We start from the raw sequence: 23,628 nt of genomic DNA, 5'->3' as shown, positions 1-23,628 counted from the left end.
AGGGGTCATTCACAGCTGTACTCTCTGTACCACCCCAATGTCCTCCTTGTGTGGCACTTTGTATTGCTGATTTAAGTAAGATTTAGTGTTAATGTTCCTGTTTCCATGAATAGGAAAGTGGTCTCAGACGTTTGGACCCTACTCTATGTATTTATTAAGGGGGGCTTGAGTCTCTTAGCAGAAATCTGTCACTGCTTGGATTCAGCCTTTTCTGCTAAATCTAGCTGTATGTACATTTGTTGAAACGAGTCAGTTCCTTAAATGTGATTGTCTCTGACTGAAAATCCATAACTTAAATTTACCACAATGGCCAGCACTGTCTCTGAAGGTCAACCAAATAGAGCAGATGTTAGCATCATGAATTCATGGGCAAAAACACCAGGTGCAGGAGCTGAATCATACTCAGCTTTGTTAAAACCCTTAAGGAACATAATATGCGGACAGTAATGAAAGGTTTCTGTCTTATGTAAATCACTCTGAATTATCTTCTCATTGAAAAGTGTCATACAAATAAATGATAAAATTTACTAAGAACATGTATAATCATAAATCATCAAACAGAAACAAAGACACTGAGAAATAAGAGCTTGAAATGACAGCAACGCAGCTTAGGACAGCAAATTATTAATAATGTCATTCAATTATTAAATTCAGTGGACTGGAACCAAACTCGATTTGTGTGTGAACAGGATTGTACAGAGGGTGCTCACGGCCTGAACAAAATTATTTGTTTTTGGTAGATAAAGTGCAATGCAATTTAACATAACAAATGTTCCTGGCTATCTGTGAAGTTTTTGTTGTAGGTCTGTCAGAGAAGAGTTCATTCAACTTAATGGTCAAGTGTGAGATGTTGGTATTGTTGCATGAGTGGTGAGAGGCTACTTAGAGCATTTATTTTGTTCAAAGGCGTTGGGAAAAAAAATATACTGTATGTGAATGGGTCAGCAAACTTACAATCTAAAAAAAAAAAAAAAATCATTTTTAAACCGTATGGGCTGTTCGGTGAATGTTTCACAGCAGGGAAACTCTTTGAGCTATGGTCCCTCTACAGGCAGGTGGCCTTGCTATCTCACTAGAGGACATTCACTGTGGGTCAGTTGCTTCGGCTGTCTCCAACTCGCTCTCAGACTGAAGTAGTGGGAATAAAGGAGTCATCTTAGTCTCCCAAGGGCCTTAAGTAGACTTACAGTTTTTACCTGGGCCTTCTGGTCAATCCCCTTCAGGGGCTATGTCTTTGAGTCAGCCTTCAATGGCTGAGAAAGCTAAGTTGTTCAAAGTGAGTGGTTCGGTGGTGCACAGTGGATTGCAGCTTGTCGTGTGGCGCATTAGGTGTTGACAGATGGGAGGGAGGGCACGGGACGCTGTGGGGAACCAATGATTTATGGCTGGGCCTGGGACATTTAACGGGGTGCAAGTACTGCGTCTGGAGGGACCATGATGCAAAGACAATTGGAAAAAAGAGAGAAATAAACAAAGAGAATAAGTAAAAAGAGAGAGGAGGCGCTGCAAATTTGATCACTAATCATTAAAGGAGGATCTTGATCAACTCTGGCATTAAATTACAAGGTAAATGGTAAATGGACTGCACTTATATAGCACTTTTCTAGTCTTATCGACCACTGAAAGTGCTTTACACTACAAGCCACATTCACTCATTCACACAGCGCTTTTTTCTACACATACAGCACTTTTCTACCATACAAACACATTCGCACACCAATATTACATCGGAGGCAATTTAGGGGTCCAGTTTCTTGTCGGAGAACACTATAACATGTGGACTGGAGGAGGAGCCAGGAATTGAACCACTGACCTTCCTGATTAGTGGACGACCCGCTTCACCTCCTGAGCCACAGCCGCCCTAAATTACTATCATGTGGTAAGATGTGCATGGTTGTTACAAGGAAATGGTGCACCTCTGTTAGAATAATCAGGAAACCTCTAGGGTTTAGAAGGTCAAATAAAAGCAAAGATACAAATTATTGATTGGGATTTTGTTCAATGTTATTTGCATTTAAACAACACTTGTGTAACCACCTGCCTGACCGAAAATAACACAAGGAAGAGAGAAAGTAAGCAACAAGCAAAAAAGAGAAAAAGAGTCAGGGACAGGCCAACATTGTAGCACCAGGTTGGTTGATTCTCTCCTTCCATAGCACAAGTGGATCCTCATGGCACACATCTCTACAGGTGTGCTGTATACTGCATATTGGTAATACCCTAAACCCTGCTGTGGTGTAAGTAATAATAACCTTTTTTAATATAATTTCACAGACTTCATTAATCTCCAACAGTGAGAGCTAGTGAAAACTGTACATTTGTGTACTGTTGATTATTGTCAAAAGTATGAACTATAGTGTGCATCAGATCTTCAAATTTCAGATAATGGAAACTCACTACCTAAGCATTTTATTTTTAGTCTTACACTGGGAGCAATTAAAGAGAGTCAATTAGTGCTGAACTAAGTTTGTATGACAGGAATGGCTCTGGCGAAAAAGCAGGATTTATGATTTGCCTTATGCTGTAATTTCCGGGTTGACACAAAATTTGAATATACTTTTTGTATTTTTGTTTAATATAAAACATTGATGGGAAGAACTTTCAAACCAAATTGCTAGATGTCCGCTGCAGCATGAATTTTCGATGAAAAATCTCTCAAAAATAAAACAGGATCAATGAAATTTCAACAGAATAATCATAGTTCCTCCAAACCTCTGTCAAGTGAAAACTTAGACATTTTACTTATGAGGAAAGCCTGCTGCTTGATTCTCTTCCTGCTATCCAGTGTAAATACTGCTTACTCTTCTTGGTTGTAGCTCTATAAAAAGTGATTTGAATACAGAGAAATGAATACTAAGAAAACACAACTACAACAAGAAATATGCTAAGGAAAAAAACAAAACCAAGACACACCTTTTCCCTTCTTTTATTTTGTGTGTAAGCTTGTAACTGCGTTGACCTTTGAGTGGTGAGGTGAGGTTATGTGTCCATTTTTTCAGGAACAACATGAGCCTTGTAAGAGACGTGTACATTGGATTGTCTAGATTCTCGGAAACCCAGGAGAACGACATGAAGGAAAAAAACGTAGGACAGGAAGATCGTGTGCTGAGCTGTCTACAATCAGTGGAGAGAAAAAATAAACAGTTGGACAAGTGACGCAGTGACATGAATAAAGAAATTGTCAACAGAGTTTCACTAATACCCTTTATGTGCATCATAAGTATAATGTGTGAAAGTTTATTGAGTGATTCGCAAATTGACAATTTGCAAAACCATTGTTATGCTAGTTATTCTGGACTAATGCTACGCCGTCACTCTAGGCTACAGTTATACCATTAAGCTATCGTGTATATTTTGGAACAGTTAACAGATTTTTTTTACCATTATCTCATCACTTGACAGCGACGCAAGCTAGTCCCAAAGGTGAAAAGACACAGATTGACATTGTGACCCAGTACCTATCAGTGCCATCAGTCTTGATGCCCCCACACACCCAATTAGTCTCAGAAAACCCTGTCAAGGTAAATTCAGCCTCCTTGCATCTGTTACAGCTGTGCCCTTCAGCCACTTAAACGAGCTGAGGGACAGAGGAAGTATTGATCAGGTCTCTTTTGTTCTACTCTGTTCTTCAAATCCAGATTTTAGTGACACTGAGCTCATGTTGCACTGTAAAGCCGACAATGATACTCAGAACAGTAGCAGGCTTGTTTTATGTTTTGTTGTGCTTCCTTGGCAATGTCAGGTTGTGTTAGATATAAATTCTTTGTGCGGAGGATTGTAGACACTGAGGGGAGACAATGTGGACTACTGCCGGCTCTGTGTGGTTTATCTATCCAGACTGACGCTTCCCATGCGAGACCATGTTGTCTCAGATGGGAAGAGGAGTTCTACACAACCTCAGGGCCTCATTCATTAGTGTTTATACACACAGATTTTTATCTTGGCTTCTTCCTAAACAAGAATTAAGACAAACTTTTTAGGGGTTCGTCGATATTTTCTAAAAACTCGTATATACCAATAGTAGATAGTGTCTTGAAAGTGAGGCGAAGAAAGTTACTGCCATTCATCATTGGTGCAGCTCATCACAGATGTTAAGCAGGCTTAAAGGCTGGATTTTCTGTTTTGTGAAATTACAAAAAAACTGCCCCTCCCCCCACTATTGATCATTTTCCACAACTTTCCTTCCCTGTAAATGCTCTAAGTTCTGCATCTTTGTCTGTCCTCACTACGCCTCACTTTTATTCTTTGTCCTAACACCCTCATTTACACACTAAAGACAATGGCAGGTGACGAAAGGGGATGATATGATCTGGTGTAGAAAACACAAGCACAAAGATACACGGACGTTTTACAGTATGTAATCAGTCAACCCCAACTGTTGATTAAGCATTCTACATGGCAACTCCCAGAGGAGCTGTGCGTGCAAGAAGGCCATCAGTCTCCCCCTAATGATCATCCTACCTCACAACCTCCGTTTAGTTTTATGTGCCACATCCAGCTAACAGTGAGATTAGTGCGCTCACTATCACACTCCCTAAATCCTTCTCTCTGCTGCTCGCAGTCCTGCCGAGTTGCCCCCTTTTCACCTGCCGTGGCTTCTGGCTATGGCTATATTCTGCCCAGGCTCCCTTGACCCAAGCTGGTAATGCATTACTCCCCAGATCAATTGATAGATTGGCCCTGTCGGAGCTGCCGTAACTAAATCAGCTGCTCCTGATGATTCAGCACCAGCCAGGGAGCCGGGCCTGCTGTCACCAATCACCAGATCACCAGCAGCTGAGACAGGTATGGACATTCTCCTGTCACTTGAACCTAATTTATTGCCAGCTACCACATTGATTAACCTTGTGCTGTGGTTCAGGCTTCCTATAAAAATTTGTGTGTTGGGAGGGGGAAGCGGGGTGTGACTGAATGAGGAAGGAGGAGGAAACATAAAGGCAACTGGATGTTTACATTACTTCAGTAAACTTTGAACAAAAGGACTTTCACTGCACAGTCAGGAGCAACTTTGTCAAAGTGGTGGCTGGTAGCATTTTGCTGGGAGTACACAATATTTCTAACTAATACATTTCACACTGAGTGGGAAGCTATTTCTGTTCTCTGTAGCTAGAATCTACTTCAATGACCAAAAATCTTTCATTGTACATTTAATATATTATATTTTCTCACTATCTAGTTTTATGTTTGTATCTTCACAAAGATCTTTGGTTGAGTATTTACCTCTCAGAAATCCAAAATTTCATGCAGAATAGAGAAACAGGAAATATGCAACTTGTATATATCTCTCCCTTCACTCACTGGGTCTAATAGGAAGTACGGCAATGTCTAATAGATAGAATACTGAACCACTTTCCAGTTTATTCTTATTCCTGTTACCATTTCTTGTTATCAGTTGGGAATACATGCTGTACATATTAGTATAATCAAATTTATCACTAGCAATTAGCACTTGTGAATCCTTAGCATGGCTGTGGAAAAAAATCTAAATTTTGTGTTCCTGTTATATTGTGCAGTGACCAAAGGCATCACTATCTAAAATTGTACAACTTAAAAACATTTTGAATTAAGGTCATATACAGTAGATATTCCTGTTTCTCAGAGACAAGTTGGAGTTGGGTTTAACAAAGCTTCAGTTTCAATTTATTTACATTTTTACAGTAATTTTAAGTATAACACACACTTTATGAACAAACTTGGTAGCAATATCCTCCATATTCTCTCTTGGTTGTTGATTTACCCTCATTGGGGATGCTGAGCTGAGAAGTGGAGGCATTTTGTTCTTTGTGTCTGTGATTTACTCTATGTTCTTTGCTAGGACAGCCAGGGGCTGTCAACAATCTCCCAGCTGTAGCCTCTAAAACACAACTCATGGGCCTAATGAACCAAGGCACAATTACTTTGCAAAAAGCTGCCATGCCTTAAGAGGGGAAAGGGCATCTGAGTGTTCATAAACACGCATATGATTTTAGCTTTTTCAAAAGCAAGTGAAAGGAGTAAATCTCTGTGGATCTAACACCATACATACGCAAACAATGGCTGCGCCGTTCTTCTGAATGAAAGAACCACACCCACGTTTTATGCACGATACAAAGCTGCAGCAGCCCCTGCTTTTACCATTTAACAACAATCAGTGGTTTTGCAGGTTAATCCTATCAATCCTCAATAAAACTAGATATGTGTCATATTTGGCTATGCTACTATGGTAACTGATACCAGGTTAATGATAATATTAACTATAATCAAAATTAAAAAAGTCAGTTTTGCAAGACACACACACACACACACACACACACACACACACACACACTAACACACACACACCAAAGAAACTGGGTCTGCCGATGGAGGTACATAGTTATGTAGACACTAAAATATTTTCTGTGGGAGGTTTTGAGATCCTCATTATGAGTTCTCTTATCAATAATAACATAACATGACATGTTTTATAGAAATTAAAAGGTATTACCATATCTATCTATCTATCTATCTATCTATCTATCTATCTATCTATCTATCTATCGAAATATTGAAAAAATGGAAAAGCTGTGCATCCTGACAACCCTTTGATTCTAAGCTGTAAAATTCAAGGACTAGTATGCAGTAGAGCAGGATACCAAACCCCAAACACAACAACAGGAACAACAACAATATCAGAAAATCAATAATCCAATATCAATAAACCAAAAAAAAACAAAACAAAAACAAACAAAAAGCACAGCTTTGAGATCAAATGAAGGTCATTTCCCTGAGTCACAGAAACACACACATGCATACACAATGAAGAACTACTGCTAGCTGTTGCACTGTTAATATTACATCACAGCCAGAGAGGGTTTCTTATATAATAAGGACCCTTGTCTAATGGCCCCCCACTGTTTCTAGACTACTTTATGAGCACTAACGCCACAACAATTATACAATACTAAACTGAAGATTACAGAGTATTGCATAGGGCCTTTTTCCAGCAGGAGAACTGATACTGTAAGGATCAATAGACAGCTGGCTTGCCAATTGCTCAGTGGCCACAAATGACACTTAATATATGCTGGATCGACCTTTAGTGCCCAGTTTCAGCAGGTTGCACACTCAGGAAATCCAATGGATTAACATTAAGATTACATTTTGGTCATTAAAGAAAAGTAGAGACATATTGCATTATGCAGGGATAACTATTGTAGTTTATTTTAGGTTAGTAATAATTTTTATTTGAAAACTACTTTTAGAGCTGCATTCAGGCTGGCCTAGATCTTCCAAGTGGTGAATGAGGTGCTTAGGTGCTCCTTCCTTTGGTAAAAACTCCAGTCCATTACAAAAACTCTGGTTCCATCCTGGAGACAGCAACAATACGGATGGTCCACTTCAGATCACTAATTCAGTTCTACAATGGTGTAGGTTCACATTTTAAGACAAAGTAGTGGCTTACAAAACTAATGCAAAACATCTAAAAAGAATGGACAGGATAGCAGCCTTATTAGAGAACACACTAAAGGGCCAATATTCTTTTATTAACCACCAACTGCACAACTAAGGTAGTGTATTAACAGCTCTTGAGCTAATTCTTCCACAGATGGCTATAGCCAGAAAGGCTACAGTGACCAATGTCAGTCCCAGTTTAGAAGAACACATTGGTACATTATAGTCATCTTGAACAGTCGAGGTACATTGGGGCATTTCTTTCAGTAAAGAGACTTAAGAGGAACTCTCACTTTTCCCTCTACACCTTTCTTTCATTGTATGGTAATGAAGAAACGTGATATTCTTTATTATTACATGTGTAATTAATTCAGCAGTTACGGTTGGTCTGTATATCTGAAATTAAGGTTATGGCGTATGACCATTTTGTTCCTAATCAGTTGTCATTAATCTGTTAATTAACACTGAGTGCACCACATGTGGCTATATTTGTGTCTCATAATATTTTAGTGTGTTTTAAGGTTAGCCATTTAGCCTTCATTATTCTCCTCTCTATTTTGTAACATATATATTCTGATCACATTTTATACAGGTACACACTTCAAGAGGAACCTAACACCAGAGTGACTAGCAGTGTGTTACTGCCCTCTCCGTTTAAAAGCTTCAAGCCTGTGGCTACACCCAGCATCATTGATGGGTGTGGTTGGGCATGATCAGAAACTCGCTCTGTTTTATGTCACGGGATCCTTGAACACACCTGAACATCACTACAGCAAGGTGAGAAGTTAAACCTCTGGAGGTCAGCAAAAACCAAACTTTCAGCAGGCGTTACATTTCTCTTTAAGGTGCACACACGACACATGAATATGCAGTATATGTGTGTCAGCAAATATAATAATATGAGCTACGTATATGAGGACTGGGCACAATACAAATGGCGAGTGGGGAAGAAAGGGTGCTCCTTTTTTATAACTAAGCCACTGCCCATCAAAATGGCTGCGCACGTCTCTGTAGACAAATGAAGGAATGAGTCAAACACTTCAAACACATTTGGTTTTAAGATGATATAAGGAGATCAGACATTTAATAGATTTGACTTTGAAAGTTTCAGAAATCTTATGAGCTCCGGTTTAATGACACAATCACGAAGTCCTGCACAAAGAACTAAGTCATGTGTGCAAGGTCAGCGACAGAGTATCCAAGTCCCCTTCTATTTTCGCTTATGTAGACACAGCTCACAGCTCACTATGCACAAAAGGGTAGGTAGAAGTAGAATATAAATCACACATGTGTCATGATTAATCACTGTCTTGGCCAGTCTCATAACCTTTAAACAGCTGTGCCAATCACAGAGGTGCATGAAGAAAATGGCTCACCAAATGTAGAGTAAAGGTCCAGACTGGCTTCTCAAAGAAGGAAGCAACATGCAACATGGAAACATACGCCTTCGCAAATATGTAGCCAACAACAGCCCCTTTTTTAATGTGAATTTACATTTCCGGAGGTACTGAAAGTCCCCTCATGTGTAATGTAGTGCCATTTTAATTTTGCCTCATTGTGAGCCACACAATAATTAATTCTAATAAGTACATTTTGCTGGTTGCCATTAATTGTTTTAATGTCATTCGGCATCATTCTGTAGTTGTGTGGTTATGTGTAGATTTGTCAAACAGCTGTTGAACTGAAAATAGACTTGCTCCTCTGACATCTATTCTCAGCACATCACCTAAGTACCAACACCGCGGCTTTCACTGTCTCATCTACTCCCACCTCTGCACCTGTCGCACTACTCTAAGAACAAAAATATCAAAGGGATCGACAAAGAGCTATTCAAGGTAAGGGAATTACCAACATGTTGTAACGTGGCTTGAACTACTCTTTGCATGGCCCATAAAAACATACGCCTGTATGTCAAACAAAACGACATAGTTCTGGTTGAGTAAGGCTGACGTAGCCTCATGAGAAGGCTGTTGCTTTGGGTGTAAGACTTGATGTTTGATGGAAGGTGAAAGTATAGCAATAAAGAGGTAAAAAAAAGACAAAATACATAACTGTAATCAGTGTTAAGTAGAAAAGTCAAAGCAGATCGGCAACATGTGTTTCTGTTTCCTTGGTGTGTGTGAGGTCAAATAGGTGCACGCACAAATGAGCATGTGTACAGCTGCAATTAGCTAATGAGTATTAAATTATCAGACAGGAAACTTACGTTGTTCATGTACTCGCTCAACAAGTCTTGAAGGGCCTGTCGAACGGCGTTGCACTCAGCCACGATGCGTTCACGCCGGTCGTCACGCGTGCACGAAGAGTCGGCCATTAGTGCGGCACCACTGATAATGCTCTCCAAGCGCTCCTCCAGAGAGGGTCGGAAACGAGCCTCACTGAACGTCAAAGGGTCCAGGATGATCTTGTTCTGTAGGTCAAAAAGACAGGTAGAAGGTCAGGAGAGTAAAACAGACACAGGTGAACGGGGTGAGAAACTGTATCCTGTGACAACATTTAATCAGAGGCCTAAGTAAAATGTGTAAGGTGATTTTAGAGCATTTTCTGACACTATCCTGGTGGTGCAAAAAAGCATTTGCATATAGGGATTGATTTCTTGAGCAGCCTTATCACTTTAGGAGCCTGCCAACCAGCCAGTGTACTAGTGTACAGTTACATGGTTAAACTCTAATTAGAGCAGTAGCGCAAAGTGTTTTATTTCAAGTGAAGTGTTTTATTTCAAAGACAGGTGCACAAGATAAACATAAAATGACATGATTTGCACACAGATTTAAACAAAAATGATTACACGCATGAAAGCAAAAAGCACAGTACGGGGATACCATTAAAGTTTGCAACTATCTTAGAATTTTGCTTAGAAAAAAACTGTGTGAAATTTCAAGCTGTCTTTTCTCCCCAAATGGGATAAAGTTTTTCTGTAATAAATCCCTTCATAAAGAAAATGAAAGTTAAACTCAAAAGGATCTTTGAGATTGCAAATAATAATTCTTTCTTAATCTTTTTTTTTTTTTTCACGCAACAATATCTATCTCAGAAGTGCATGTAAATTCATAAAAGAGTTATATTTTCTTGAAGAACATAAAAAGCTTCCACTGGATTTTGATGCATTGGCAAATGACAAATGTTTGTTTAAAATTCTATTAAGATGTATGAAAAACTGTTGCACTGAATGAGGCTAATTTGCTACAACAACAATCAGCTACCATGACCAGAGGCGCATAGAGACGGTCGAACACAGCTTGACAAAGGTAATAAATTTAAAAGGGCATGTTTAAGTATTGTAAGTATTTTAATTTAAAACATTCCAAAAATTAACTGAGATTATCAACAGAATGTGAAGAAATAAAGGATGTGACATTATGTCTAAGGCTTCTATGTATTGTGCTGTAGAGATATCTGCTTAAATTAGTGTGCTAACCAGCTAGTCTTAGCCTGTCCTGTCTTGTTATACCACTTTGTACCTCAATGGGCGGTAGTGAGTCACTGTATCATTCAGTCTGCCCTCAGCCCAACTTCAGGATGAAGTAGTAGCAACTGTGAATACACTATAAACCTGTGTTGCAGTCATCGTCTCTTTGCAACATTCATGCTTTCCTCATGTTCAGGGGGGAGGGGGACCAACAAGAACATTTCCTTGTCTCTTACAATAGGGGTGGTCAAACTTTCCGGTAATATGCTGATGTGTGATACTCCACCAAAATCTCTCTGGATGTAAAACACCCAGCCCGGGCCCTTCGCTGCATGTTTCCAGTCACAAATGCCAAAAAAATAATATTAAAAAAAAACTTCTTTCTACTATGTCTGTCCTATTTAAATGTGCCTTTCACAGCAGCTTGTGTTATGATAGAGACAAGGTCAGGTTGGACTCTGTCTTGTGCCTCAGGGGCCCTCTGAGTTGCTGTAACGTATTTTTGAGAATCCAGAAAGCATACTGTACATTGCTTTGACACAGACATACAAAGTCCTAATGAGTTTATTTTGTAAGCAAGGTATGGTGATCCCGCATAGTGCAAAAAGCATTACTCAGAGGAAAAGACACAAGAAATTAAAAAGCAGATGGCAGCAGCATATTCTGTATCTTTATATGACTGATAATAATTTGTTAGGTGCCATTATATTTTTCTCACAGAGATTCCCATTGCATCTAGGGACAAAAATACTTACATACTGTACTGTACATATGATTCTTACTGATAGGTATTATATACAGAGGAGCACAACAGGGCTAAGTTTAAACTCATACAGTATATGCTTATCTCCCTAGTCTTCTCCAGCAATAATGAATACCACGGTAATAAAGTAATTTATTTTAATGTTGCCCTATCTTGTTTTGTTCAATTTAGAGAGATAGGAATACCCATGGCTCAGTGAATAGAGACACCAATTCTTGAAGCAGAACAACAACATGTGCCTCGCAATTTTCTGCAAATGGGGTTTTATCATATCCCCTTTCCATCTATTCACTGGGGAACATTTACCTAATAGCAATTTGAGGTTAGTCTTTCCATCCTAAGGTTCAGCAAAACCAATTAAATCAAAAGCTTCTTTAGCTTCAGCACCCAGACCCAACCAAAGTTGCATTCCAGTGTCGTCTGAGCCGCAAATACAACAAACATTCACTGATAACTCTGAGGGAAGAAGCTTCAAGTTGTGGCATGCACAGCTCTGTGGCATACATGAAGAGTGTGGCAAGCGTTGGGTAATAGAGCAAAGGTGCAGTGTTTGGTCTCTCCTCAGGCAGTCTGATCCTGGGGCAGGGTGACACACTGTCAAATGATGTATAATAACATAAGAGAGGGGAAGGACTGCACCAAGCATAACCTACTTTTTGTCTGCAGCTGGCAGGAAAGTGTGGTAAATAAAAGGCTTTGGAGTAAAAAAAAAACTAAACAATGAAAATAAAGGTGGAAGGAATGGAGAGTTTGAGGGCTACAGACAATAAGTAAAAAATAAGATAAGAGAGAAGAAGGAAAAAGGAAAAGAAATGCAAAAAGAGAAAAATAGATAAATATAAAACAGAAAAAAAGGCTGAGGAAAAGACAGCCAATAGATGTTCAACATATAAAACAAGAAATCTGAATTACTAGATGTTTTTTGTTTCTGCCCTAAACTTTTTGGAAGCTGACCTACACCAAGGAACATATCTAATAGTAAATGACCTTGTAAACTCATGGCATGGCTTACAAAGAGTTCAAGAATGTTCTTGTACCTGTACATTTCCTTAAAAATATTATGATGAAAGGCTAAGTCATGTATAATGCATAACCTTAATGTAGCTTGTTTCATGTAGGCTTTGAATGGGCTAGATGGGACAGGTTTTGAGTTTCTGGTAAAGCAGTTTTTTTTTTCTTTGACAGAGGAGGACTAACTGCTTCCACTTCTATGCTTGGTGTTCAGATCCATCTCTGTTCTGGAGTCACAGAAGTGAAATGTAGATTGATTTTCTAAACAAGCATAATTGGGCCTAATTCTAAGTGATGTATTTGTGCTTCTTATTTCACCAAGAAATACAAATAGTTTCTGTTATCACTCTGTGATGAACGGCCCTTCAAATCATATCTTTAGTTCATTGCCACAATGAAACAAAACATGAAATAATAGAAAAAAGCGTAACTATTATGAATGTTAAGAGCTCAGTTCCATTTACATAACTCAATGAAATCAATATGCCCCAGTGCCTTAAAACAAGAAGCTAATACATGAAAATTAAATCGGTGGGTTGATGGTGAGTCAGATGGCTCAGAAGATTCTGAATGACCCAACACACATCCTGAGCCCAGAATTGGAGATGATACCCTGAGACTGACAGTCCGAGATGCCAAATTGTAGATTCATCCCATCTTCCATCAAGATATTAAATAACAAAAAGTAGGGCTACAATACCCGGGATATCTGGGTTATAACCATCACCAATGTGTTTTTTATTCTTATGTTTAAATCTGGTTTTATTAGAGGAACTATTGTCTTCTATCACATGTTATTATCATACCTGTTTTTATTACCGAAATGGTGCTTTTATCACCTTGTCTCACATTCATCATGTGATTCTAGGCACGTTTCGTATAGGTCTGTATGTATGATTTATGTGCATTGCGCATGTGCATTGTGATGCTGGGTTATGTGATGCAGTGGCTTGGAGCCCAAGGCGAATTTCCCCTGTGGGATAATAAAGTATACCTTACATTATGGTCAGCGGCAGCAATTACTTATCATGTTTCTTTTCTCATTAGTGCCATTGCTTTCCATATTATGAGATACTCGTCTTATCATTGTAAAGAGCCAGTAATTGTGAGATAACTTCTAATTACGAGACATAAATGATAATTATATGGATGCCATAATGAGAACATTTTAAGGGAAGGCAACGCTTTCCCTTACAAGACCCAAAAGTTAGAAATGTTTTTGAAAATGTCAAAAAAAAAAAAAAACATCTACCATCAGGTAGTTCCAATTAAGTTGATACACTTTGTAATGAAAAAAAAGCATCCCTTGTTAGTCGTCTTCCTTTGTTGTGGAATGGCTTTCCTTATGTTGACATCTACATCAGAAATTAGAGCTTTAAGAAGGCAAAAAGGAACACAACAAAGCTCAATGCAATGCACATCTCAACATGGAAAGATGCAAAGAAGAAAAGAACATGAAGGGAAACTGAGAGCCTTCCCTAAGGACACTACTCAATTGTTATTCCACACAGGATTTCTGGTAGCAATTATCACTGGGAGTTGGGAATAGGCAGAGTAGAAAGAGTAGCAAATGCTGGGTTGACAAAGGCTGGGAGGTTTTCAAGGTAATTGGCTATGGCTGAAGTCATCCTCCAAGAAGCTCACAAACGTGACTGATAGTGTCAGTTCCCTCAGTGTGTTTCACAGGGTTAAATTCATTCCTTAAGACTTTTGTTGTCTTTGAAGGTAATTATCAATTACTTTGTTGGTTGGTGTTTGCTTAAGGGCTTGAACTACCTAAGAGATAAAAAAAAATATGCTGTAACTCACTCAGAGCCTATAAAATTCAAAGCTTCCTTACACGCCTAGTACACTGTATCCTAAGACAACCATATGTTTCAATATTACAACACATCACAGTGATTTTTTTTTCCCCTTTGTGGCTCATTGATTCATAAATGCTCTGAACATACAATATATTCCATACTGTAAGACTAAAATTCTCCCCTTCAAACTCCATCAGGAATTTAGCTTTAACTTCTACCTCTCTTCAGAAGTTAACAGAGCAGAATCAGCTTGTGAGCAGTGTGCTTGCTAACAGGCTTTCGGTATATTGTTCAAAGATAATTCAGTAGAGCATATTTGCTCACACTGAATTTTGAAGCATTTCAATAAAGCATGTCAAAATCTTAAAGCACTTCAAAAGAGTAAATTTATCTTAGCATATTACTAGGTCAAATGTACAGCCATTTCATGGCAAGGGTCATCTCCTAGCTTAAGATTTTATATGATTATATGGTTTAGAAAAATATGTACTGTAGTTTCATGATAAGGTTTTTGCAAACAGCAGACATATCTTTCCTGCAGGGTGATGAAAGAGATAAGTTTTTTTTTTTTTTTTTTTACCCCTCAGTTTTAGGCCAAGCTTCAAGCCCATAATTCTATGTGAATGTACCATTTGATTTTGACAGTGTATCAGAGCCAGAGGCAACCTTATGTTTTCCCCACAAGGGGTGAGGTTATTAGTTTGACCCCACTTTGGGGCATCAACCAGTGAGACAGGGCACATGTCACATCAACCTATGTCAAATGTGCCTTCCGGGACTTTCCGATATTTGATGACAACTATTTTGTCTAAGGGGGAAGTTCAACAAAGTCTTGAACATACCACTCTATTGCCTCTGGTGGCCCTGTTGCAGGGTTCAGGCTGTTTGGTTGTGACTATTACGCTGTTTGACAAAGCTCTGCCCACACTGGCCCAGGAGGGGCAGTAGTCATAACCCACTCTCTGATTGATTAAGCTAATGAAGAGCGCTTGGCTCAGGGTTAGGATTTGGCCTTCTATTGTCACACAGTGAAAGGCAAAAAAAAACAGGCCAATTTGTGTGGGTGCAGTAAATAAGAGTGGATTAATACACTTACTTTAAACCCACTAATTGTCGATAGGAAATAGGAAAGAGAAAGAGAAATCTACAAATGAGTGGGTGCATGTGAGTTCATTTACATGTGTGATCATGAGACTAATAACACTAAATCTTGGCACACATAATAATATCCTCATGGCATGCGTTCAGCACAAGAATTCTGCTTAATGGAGCCTTGCCGTAGTTCAGGAAAGTACAGACACTGTTTTATGGTCAGCTTCATAGTTGTCCAATCATATTTGGCCATGTTTTATCATGAGCACGAGGAGGTCCAAATAGACATTTGTCATTCATTCTCTTTGTATTCGCCAATGGAGAATTCTGCATCGTCACTGCTACACCACTGCTTGCCTACAACAATTCAACTCCCTGTACCTCCCCCAGCCTCATCTCAAAGTCTCAATCATCAGAATATCTATGTTGCCCAAATTTCCTTTCAAAACCGACAATCCAAATTCACACAAGCAGCAACTGGCTCAAAGAGCTTTACTGGAAAGATACAGTGTCTGCAGAATGTCCCCAACCTTCCCCTCCAGGTTTTTGAATAATAACAGCAGCACTGATAAAAAATACACATCAGGACCAGGAGATGAATGTACCTGTGTGCTCTATAATTCTGTGGCTTGTTTGTTGATCTCTTGTACCAACAAATTTTCCTACCATATAATTACCCATCACTGTGATGGCCAGATTTTGGGCTAGTCATTAACATATGCACTAGCCTCTATATTGTGAGTGTTGCTATTTTAGTTGAGGTTTTAGTGGATACACAACTTGAGTTTGTGGCTTTTGCTCTCAACACTGTACCATAACCACTGAATGCAAAAAAGTAATTTATGTGCCCTGTCTGTGTAATAGTTTTTTTCATCCATCTATCCATTCATACACCTGGTAGACCTCCTGGAGTACACTGAATATTTCAAGGGTGAGCTTTCATCATGTATTTATATTGGAAAGTAAGGTAAACTAGGTAGTGCTGAATCTTTTATACACAAAACCAGTAGGACATCTGAGCAAAGAGACCTCAATACATTTCATCTTTACAGGATATCATCTACTTAACTGCGCTGAATGTTTCATAAAATACTTGAGATTGTTTAGGTAAAGAAGAAAACATTTTTGAGAAAACGTGCATGTGGACAGTAAAAGTTGTTTCAGTAAGCCTCATGGTTCAACAGACTGCTTCAACAAATCCATGTTGAAGCATTTTAACAGCAGGTAGAGGAAAAGCTACAGTTGTATAAGCTAGGATTAAAAATGTTTTTTTTTTTTGTTTTTTTATGGCAATAATTTTAATGAACGTGGGTCATTTCTTGATTAAAAAGTGAAAAACAGTCCCAAAAATTCATTTTTCATCAAATCCCTAAATGAGATGGAACCTCGACTTCGTTTCGTTACAGGAGATGATCAACTGTGTGCACCCTGGGATTTGGAAGCTCATCTATTTGAAATTCACCTTTTGAGAACACAACTGGCATTTCCTGAAGGAAAACGTTATTTTTTCAAACTTAATTTTAACTTCAAAATGTGAAAAAAATAAAATTTTTGTTAATTAGTAAATTTGTAATCAGACCAAAAACAGCCTAAAAATGATAGGAACAATGCGGCCATGTGTAATTATCTTCAATCACAAAAAAAACATCATAACGAGATTGCAATCAGACATTGTGGCACAAAAATTGGAACCAACTGAACCATCAATTAGCTACCAACAGCGTCTTCTGTTGGAGTCCACCGTATCTTTGTTTAACAAACAAAAGGCATTCACTCCCATCTATGACAGAGGTTTCCCATTTTCTATTACTTTGTTGGCTTTTTCCTTCCTTATTCTATTCTGTTACAGTCAGAAAAATGGTACAAAAGTCACTCACATCAAAACATCGCTTTGCTGTTTGATGCTTTAATCATGCCCACTGCATGAACGACACTCACTGTCAATACATGCAACCGAAAAAAGTTGAAATGTACAGCAATTTTAATGCATGTCACATTAGCATGAAATATGGTTAGAAATTAGCTTCATGCTGGGAAGAGGAGTCACATCATATCTTCATGCGTGATTAAAGCTCCAGGTAATTACTCATTCATTTCATCACGAGTCAACACCCATATACTATACTGCAACTGAGCAGGAAGCTTCAAGCACACAGTGTGATTAATGATAAATGCAGCGCTTGATAGCAAATCGCTTTACTGAAAAGTAGCACCGGCGACTGACCATTAGCCACTGTCCCAAGGCAGTTAAATGTCTGACATGTGAGTGATGTTGGCAATAAAATTATGATATGATATAGAATGTATATAACATATGCTAAGTGTAGAAATGTGTAGCTTTCAATTCAATTGAAAAAAAAAATTCAAGCCCAGGATTAAAATTAAGAGCACTGATTTAACTCTTAATGCTAAAACATACACAGAGAAAACACAAATTCAATCTCCTCCATGATGTCTGTCTGTATACTCTACACTGGCTTGACCTTGATGGAAATATAAAGCTTTACTTGTGGAAAAGATTTTCATGCCTGTAACTGTTTGCCTTTGGTCCTTAGGGGACTATATGAAATATTAAATTGAGTGGTATTGTCCTTTTTGTTGCAGCTACATGTTGTGTAGCAAACACACGTTGCTATGGAATGTAGCAAAATGTCCTGAATGGTAAATATAAGACACAAATATCACATTAAAAATCAAACAGTAAAGCATTCTTAAATAATTCATCAAGAAAAGAAAAAGAAGGGCCAATTGGAGCAGAGAAAGGAAAAGACACATGAATTAGTAAAATAGTGTAACCAGCAGGAAATCAAGCTAAAAGCACAGTATTCCTAAAATAGTGAGTGCATGCCCCATTAAGCTTGCTGTGTCCAGTTTGAATACATTTTCACAATAAAACCTACAGCCAACCCCATAAAACGTGCGCACAGACACATGCTTGTTAAAGTTTAGTTGAAACATAAACAAAAGTGGAATTACTGTATGCGTCTTAATTAGGATTGCACAAAGACAAAAGCTGTCCCACTGCCAGCAGGGACATATTCAGTCAACAACCCGACTCTACACACCAGATGACGCGAGTATGTTTGTGGAATTACAGTATATGAATATTTTTGAGCAGGGTTGTTTATTTGGAAATTAGGGGAAATATGGGTGGAAAAAAACTGAGAAAACTAGACAAATCCACAGAAACAAGAAGAACCAAGACAAAACATACATTGTTGATTCCCAAAGTAAATGTACCACTTTCGGGCAAACATTGAGAAGTGAGACAATTCCCAGTGGTCTGGACATCTTGATTAATGATTGAACTTGCATCCTGCTGGTTTAATTATGTCAGGTTTGAATGTGACCTGCCTCATGTCTTGGCTATACCTAAGGGGAGATATCAAGGTTTTGCATATAATCAACTTGATTGGGGAAAAGAAATAACAACTTTCGGTATAATCAACATTTTTACATAACATTAATAAAATTTAGTTCTCTGTGGGCAAACCTCCCTTAAAATATGCCTGAAACTCATTCAAATGCATGTTGTTTGAATGTTTTTATAATTTGAGCCGTCAACATTCCCTCTTCAGTAACAATATGCCTGTTTCATCGCAAGCGTAACACGTTCCCCTGGGTTTGCACTACTTGACATCTCATTGCTTTCCCCATTTTTTGATACGTTTGCTCAAACAGTGTAACAGCGATAGCAGACACAACAACGCTCCAGTTCACAGCAGTTTCAATGGGAGTGCACTCATTTTTTTATTTTTTTTTTGTTCCCTCTTCCTGGCTCAGACATAGGCCCTATCAGCCACGGCAGGTCTGGAAACAGAACCAAAAAAGTGACTCCATCCATTGTCTGCATCGAGGTTTCGTTACCATGACAACCTCTGAAACATAATATCATGAAAACAGTTTGATAAAGGCTGTTTTTCTTTTTCTTTCTCTCTTTTTTTTGTTGTTGTTATTTTTTCTGTTTTCCCAGGCACACTTAAGTACCCACTGAAGGTCACCTGTCTTTGAACAAATGAATGGCCATGCTATATGATGAGTAGCACACTGGGCCTGAAAAGGCAATCACCAAAACTATGTACTCCAAACTAATACAATCTTCAGCAGTGATGCTCAAGGTACTGAAGGTATGATATAGCTTGTACTCAGAACTGTGTAGGTTAAATTATGAGTGTGTGCCTGAATGTTTATTAATGTAGCAGATGCACATAGACAGAGTCATAAATCATACAGTACAGTAGCATAATAAGGCCAACAAGGCTCCTCGCCTGCCCAGGTAATGGTAGTTGGAGCAGTGCCCAGGCTCTCTGGCAGTAGACTGTGAATGTGGACCCACAGTAAGCTGCAGGGGAGATTTAGGTGGGGGTTGGGTTTTGGGTGGGAAACAGGGTTTGGCACAACACACTAGACAGTCTCCAAATATTTCACTGTATAAGGGGGTGGCATGGGAATACTGGAAGTTTTCCTTTGACCCTTTGATCTCAGAAACATTAGACAAAAAATAAACATTTGTTTTAAAATGTTCTTTGTTATATATTTAATATTTTTAAACAGTCCTCGGTTTTTCCAACCAACATATTTGCTCAGAAAGACGTTTTTTTTGTTTTATTAAATTAAGCATGATATTCTCAGTGGCCCAGTTTTTTTTTTAGACAACATTCCCCTCTGCTCCAAACAGACAAACTGCTCTTAAGGGTTGTGTTTTTTTTTTTATTTCCTTGAGTTCCCCTGGAGTTAAAGCCATTAAGGCCAGTGAGCAAACTGCATGTCAAATGAAGCTTTTAGTGAAAGTTCAAGCAGCCAGACAATTATCATTCCAATTTCCTAATCACACAGGGTCTCTGCCTCTCAGTTATTATCCAGTGAGTTTATGTTCATGAGGCAGTCTGTCAACCAGAGATCATCCTGGCTGAAGGGTATTTAAGGACCATGCCTGTTGCATCTCTTTAAGTCATTTGAATGTATGCCACTTTACCTCTCCAACACCAGTATCAAGGACCCAAACTGTGGCTCCCTGGTGGAACTCTGAAATGGCTTTAAAACAACTATTGATTTAATTAAGGTCAATGCCAAAGATCTTCAGAATATTCAAATGCATTTTACTCAGTTTGGATTTGTGTCTTTATTTAAGTACAACAATGCAGACAAATTGTATAACCAGTTTGTTAATGTATTTAAGGTTGTCCAGTAAGAAATGAACATACTGTACATTTGAATTTCTGGAAATGTCTTTTCATTTTCTTTATAGATGAATGTATCATGTTAAAGGAAATGGTCTGATGAAGTAAAATAAAATAGTAAAAATACTCCTGACACTATCAAACACTTAATTAACGGAGGATCACTGTATCGATGTCAAAACAGCTAGACTGACAACAATGTTGACAGTCAAACTGCAGGTAGATTGTCACAAGGTTCACTGAGCAGCGTGCAGGTTTCAGTGAGCTTCATTTAATGATTAACCAATCTAATGCTACTCAGCAGAGTTGTCATAATCCTGGAGGTGGAAGCTGCCAAACAAGTGGGAGCAAGTCCGACAGATGGTCATTTCACAGCAGTGTCCAGTTGTTTAAAGGAGGACACATGCTGAGGGTCATCAGCAAAGGCACACCTGCCGTCTACAACTAATCTCATTTGATCTGTTCGGGAGATAGGTGGAATCAATGTTTCTGGAAGCCGGTCTGTTGCACTATACCAGGGCGTCCAGTAAATAAGGAGATAATGAAATCTTGGCAAGTTACAGTAAAAAAAAAAAAACATCTCAAAAATAGAATCAACTAAACCAATGTCTGCCAATGTAGCAAAACACAATTAAACATATGATTAATGATGGTAAATGTTTCCCGCAAACCTTGGATTATACTTAATTCAACTTTCAATAACCAGCACAGTCTATAAAAGAGTAATTTCCATATGCTGATCATTTACTAACAGTTGAAATTCACTGCAGTTTAATTCCATGAAAGGGAATAAAATATCTCAATTAAATAACGTTTGTATTAGGGTTAGATCACATTTAGATCACATATATTATATATGACGTTTATTACATGACAAACATTTGAATCTGATTCTCTTGTCAAACATAACCATTCCGTTAGTACGTAGCTTATATGTTTTCAAGATGACGCAGTGTTTTTTTCCTATGTTGCCGGTTCAGTTATTTATTCATTTAACTATTTATTTATTTATGTTATGCTTTAATTCTGTAAAAAGTATAAAAAAGTTGTTATCTGAAGAAAACTTCAGATATTTTTCAAGAAAAGTAATTAATAGAAGCTGCAAAGAAGAAGAAAAGGTGCCTATGTCTACCTGCTAACAACAGCAAACAAAACAAAAAAACAAGAGGCGATAAAGCACAAGGACAACTGTCAACAGTCTTCTGAGATTCTCGGAGCCGCAGCAGTGCTTGAGGAAAAAAGACGATTAACTGACCTCTTGCCCAGGTTTAGTGCGTCTGTGTTACCCATAAGATCTTGTTACAGACAGAAATCTCCCCCCTCGTTCTGAGAGCCAATCTCTAAATACCTGTGACAGTGGCCTTCACAGTTTAGCCGCGGCCAAGATGTCAGTAAATGAAAGTACTGATAGTGCCATACCTGCCAGCCACCCTCTGCCTTCACAGCAGGAGCAGTAGGAAAAGAAAAAAATAATAATAATGTAATATTCCACTTTCTGTTATCTCATCATCAGGTGTGACAGCCCTTCTTCTCCACTGGCTCATACCCACCCGCAAAAGAACACTTTTCTAAGTACTCTTCACACTTTGACTATCAAGAACACATATAAAGTCACCTGTTTCCATAGCTATACTTACATATTCAAAGGTCTTTATATTACACACATCAAATCATCCAGTTACATGCATGACATTACCACCACAGCCAGGGGCCTTCCCTGTGCTGGTTTTAACGCAAAGCTGTGGCTGTCTACACCATAATGAGAGGAGAATTAGCAGATTGCATTATCTTAAGAGTGTAGTGAAGTTAGGTATTATGTCCCTTGCCTCCAGCTGAGCACAGCACCCAAATCAGGCAGATGTTGAAGCTAGAGTTCTTGCACTCTAGTGATACACATATATGGGTAGCCATAGAAAATTAGGAGTGCAGAGATTGTGGATGGCATGGAAGCTTATTCCTGGCTGTGGCCCTGAGACCCTGTGGGGCTGCTGTGACTGCGAAAAGTAAATCAAGGGGATCCCATTTTTCAAGGACTACAAACTAGCTGCCTCCCAACCTCTACAGTAATAGCAACATGCCACAACACCTCTAAGGTAATAAAGGACTTAAGAGAGAAATATGGCACAGAGGGGTAGGGTGGTAATTATCACCATCATGTTTTACCTATTAATCCCCATTCATTCACCATTGTTTACTGCAAGTACAATGAAAAAGTAAATGTAATTAGAAATTACAGGGATATTACTATGCCATTAACATTTAAATTTATGTTTCTTTGTCTTTCTCTTTGCTCAATCGAGGCCGGCTGAAGAGAAAAGGGTTGGAGACAAAATGAGGATTTTATTAATTACTCAGCGGCAGCTTGAGTGAACCTCTCATATTCTCTGTAGCTGTGTCTCAGGCTGATGTCCCAGTGTTGTAATCAAGATTAAGTCCACTCACAACACTGCAAGGTGTCTGAACTTCCAGAGTGACCAGCGGATATAACGTTACGCACAGCAGACACACTCACCACACACTATGTAGGCAGAGGTGTTGCCATGGCACCGTATATCTCCTGTCGTGCTATCAGACATGCAGACACACAATAACAAGGGATTTCTTTTACATTCAGTGTGGCTGCTGCAGCACAACTGTGTATATAACTAGCAGACAGGTACGGGATAAGGCATCAACCACTGAGTTGTCTCTGTTCATGTGTTACTCTTTGAGGGCATCAGGATGGGATGTCTATCATATTACACAATAGAGCCTCTCTAGTGGTTAGGAGGTGGTTGAACCTGCAGGTCAAACTTAGTGTAACTATAACATAAAGGTTCACTATGTGAAGATTTATGCATCCCTGACTCAAAACCACATCATGACCTAATTTTTATGTACAAATAAGTCACTACTAAACATCTACAGTGACAAAACCAGTAACCTAACAAATCCAATAGAGCGAGGAGTAAAATA

The 23,628-nt window shown here is 38.7% G+C and overlaps 1 protein-coding gene across 3 annotated transcripts in view; it reads right to left on the bottom strand.

The window, feature by feature from the left end:
* Positions 1-23,628, bottom strand: part of ctnna2 (catenin alpha 2) — a 314,274-nt gene that overhangs the window by 216,446 nt on the left and 74,200 nt on the right. For all 3 annotated transcript variants that reach the window (XM_022758453.1, XM_022758454.1, XM_022758455.1), the window contains one exon: positions 9,620-9,823. In XM_022758453.1, the coding sequence (XP_022614174.1) occupies positions 9,620-9,823 (204 nt within the window). The remainder of the gene's footprint in view (positions 1-9,619; positions 9,824-23,628) is intronic.

This window comes from Seriola dumerili, unplaced genomic scaffold (assembly GCF_002260705.1).
Source record: "Seriola dumerili isolate Sdu_G_001 unplaced genomic scaffold, Sdu_1.0 BDQW01000301.1, whole genome shotgun sequence".
Classification (NCBI taxonomy): domain Eukaryota; kingdom Metazoa; phylum Chordata; class Actinopteri; order Carangiformes; family Carangidae; genus Seriola; species Seriola dumerili.
Note: the sequence above shows the minus strand (reverse complement) of the source record. Positions and strands in the feature narration are given on the sequence as shown.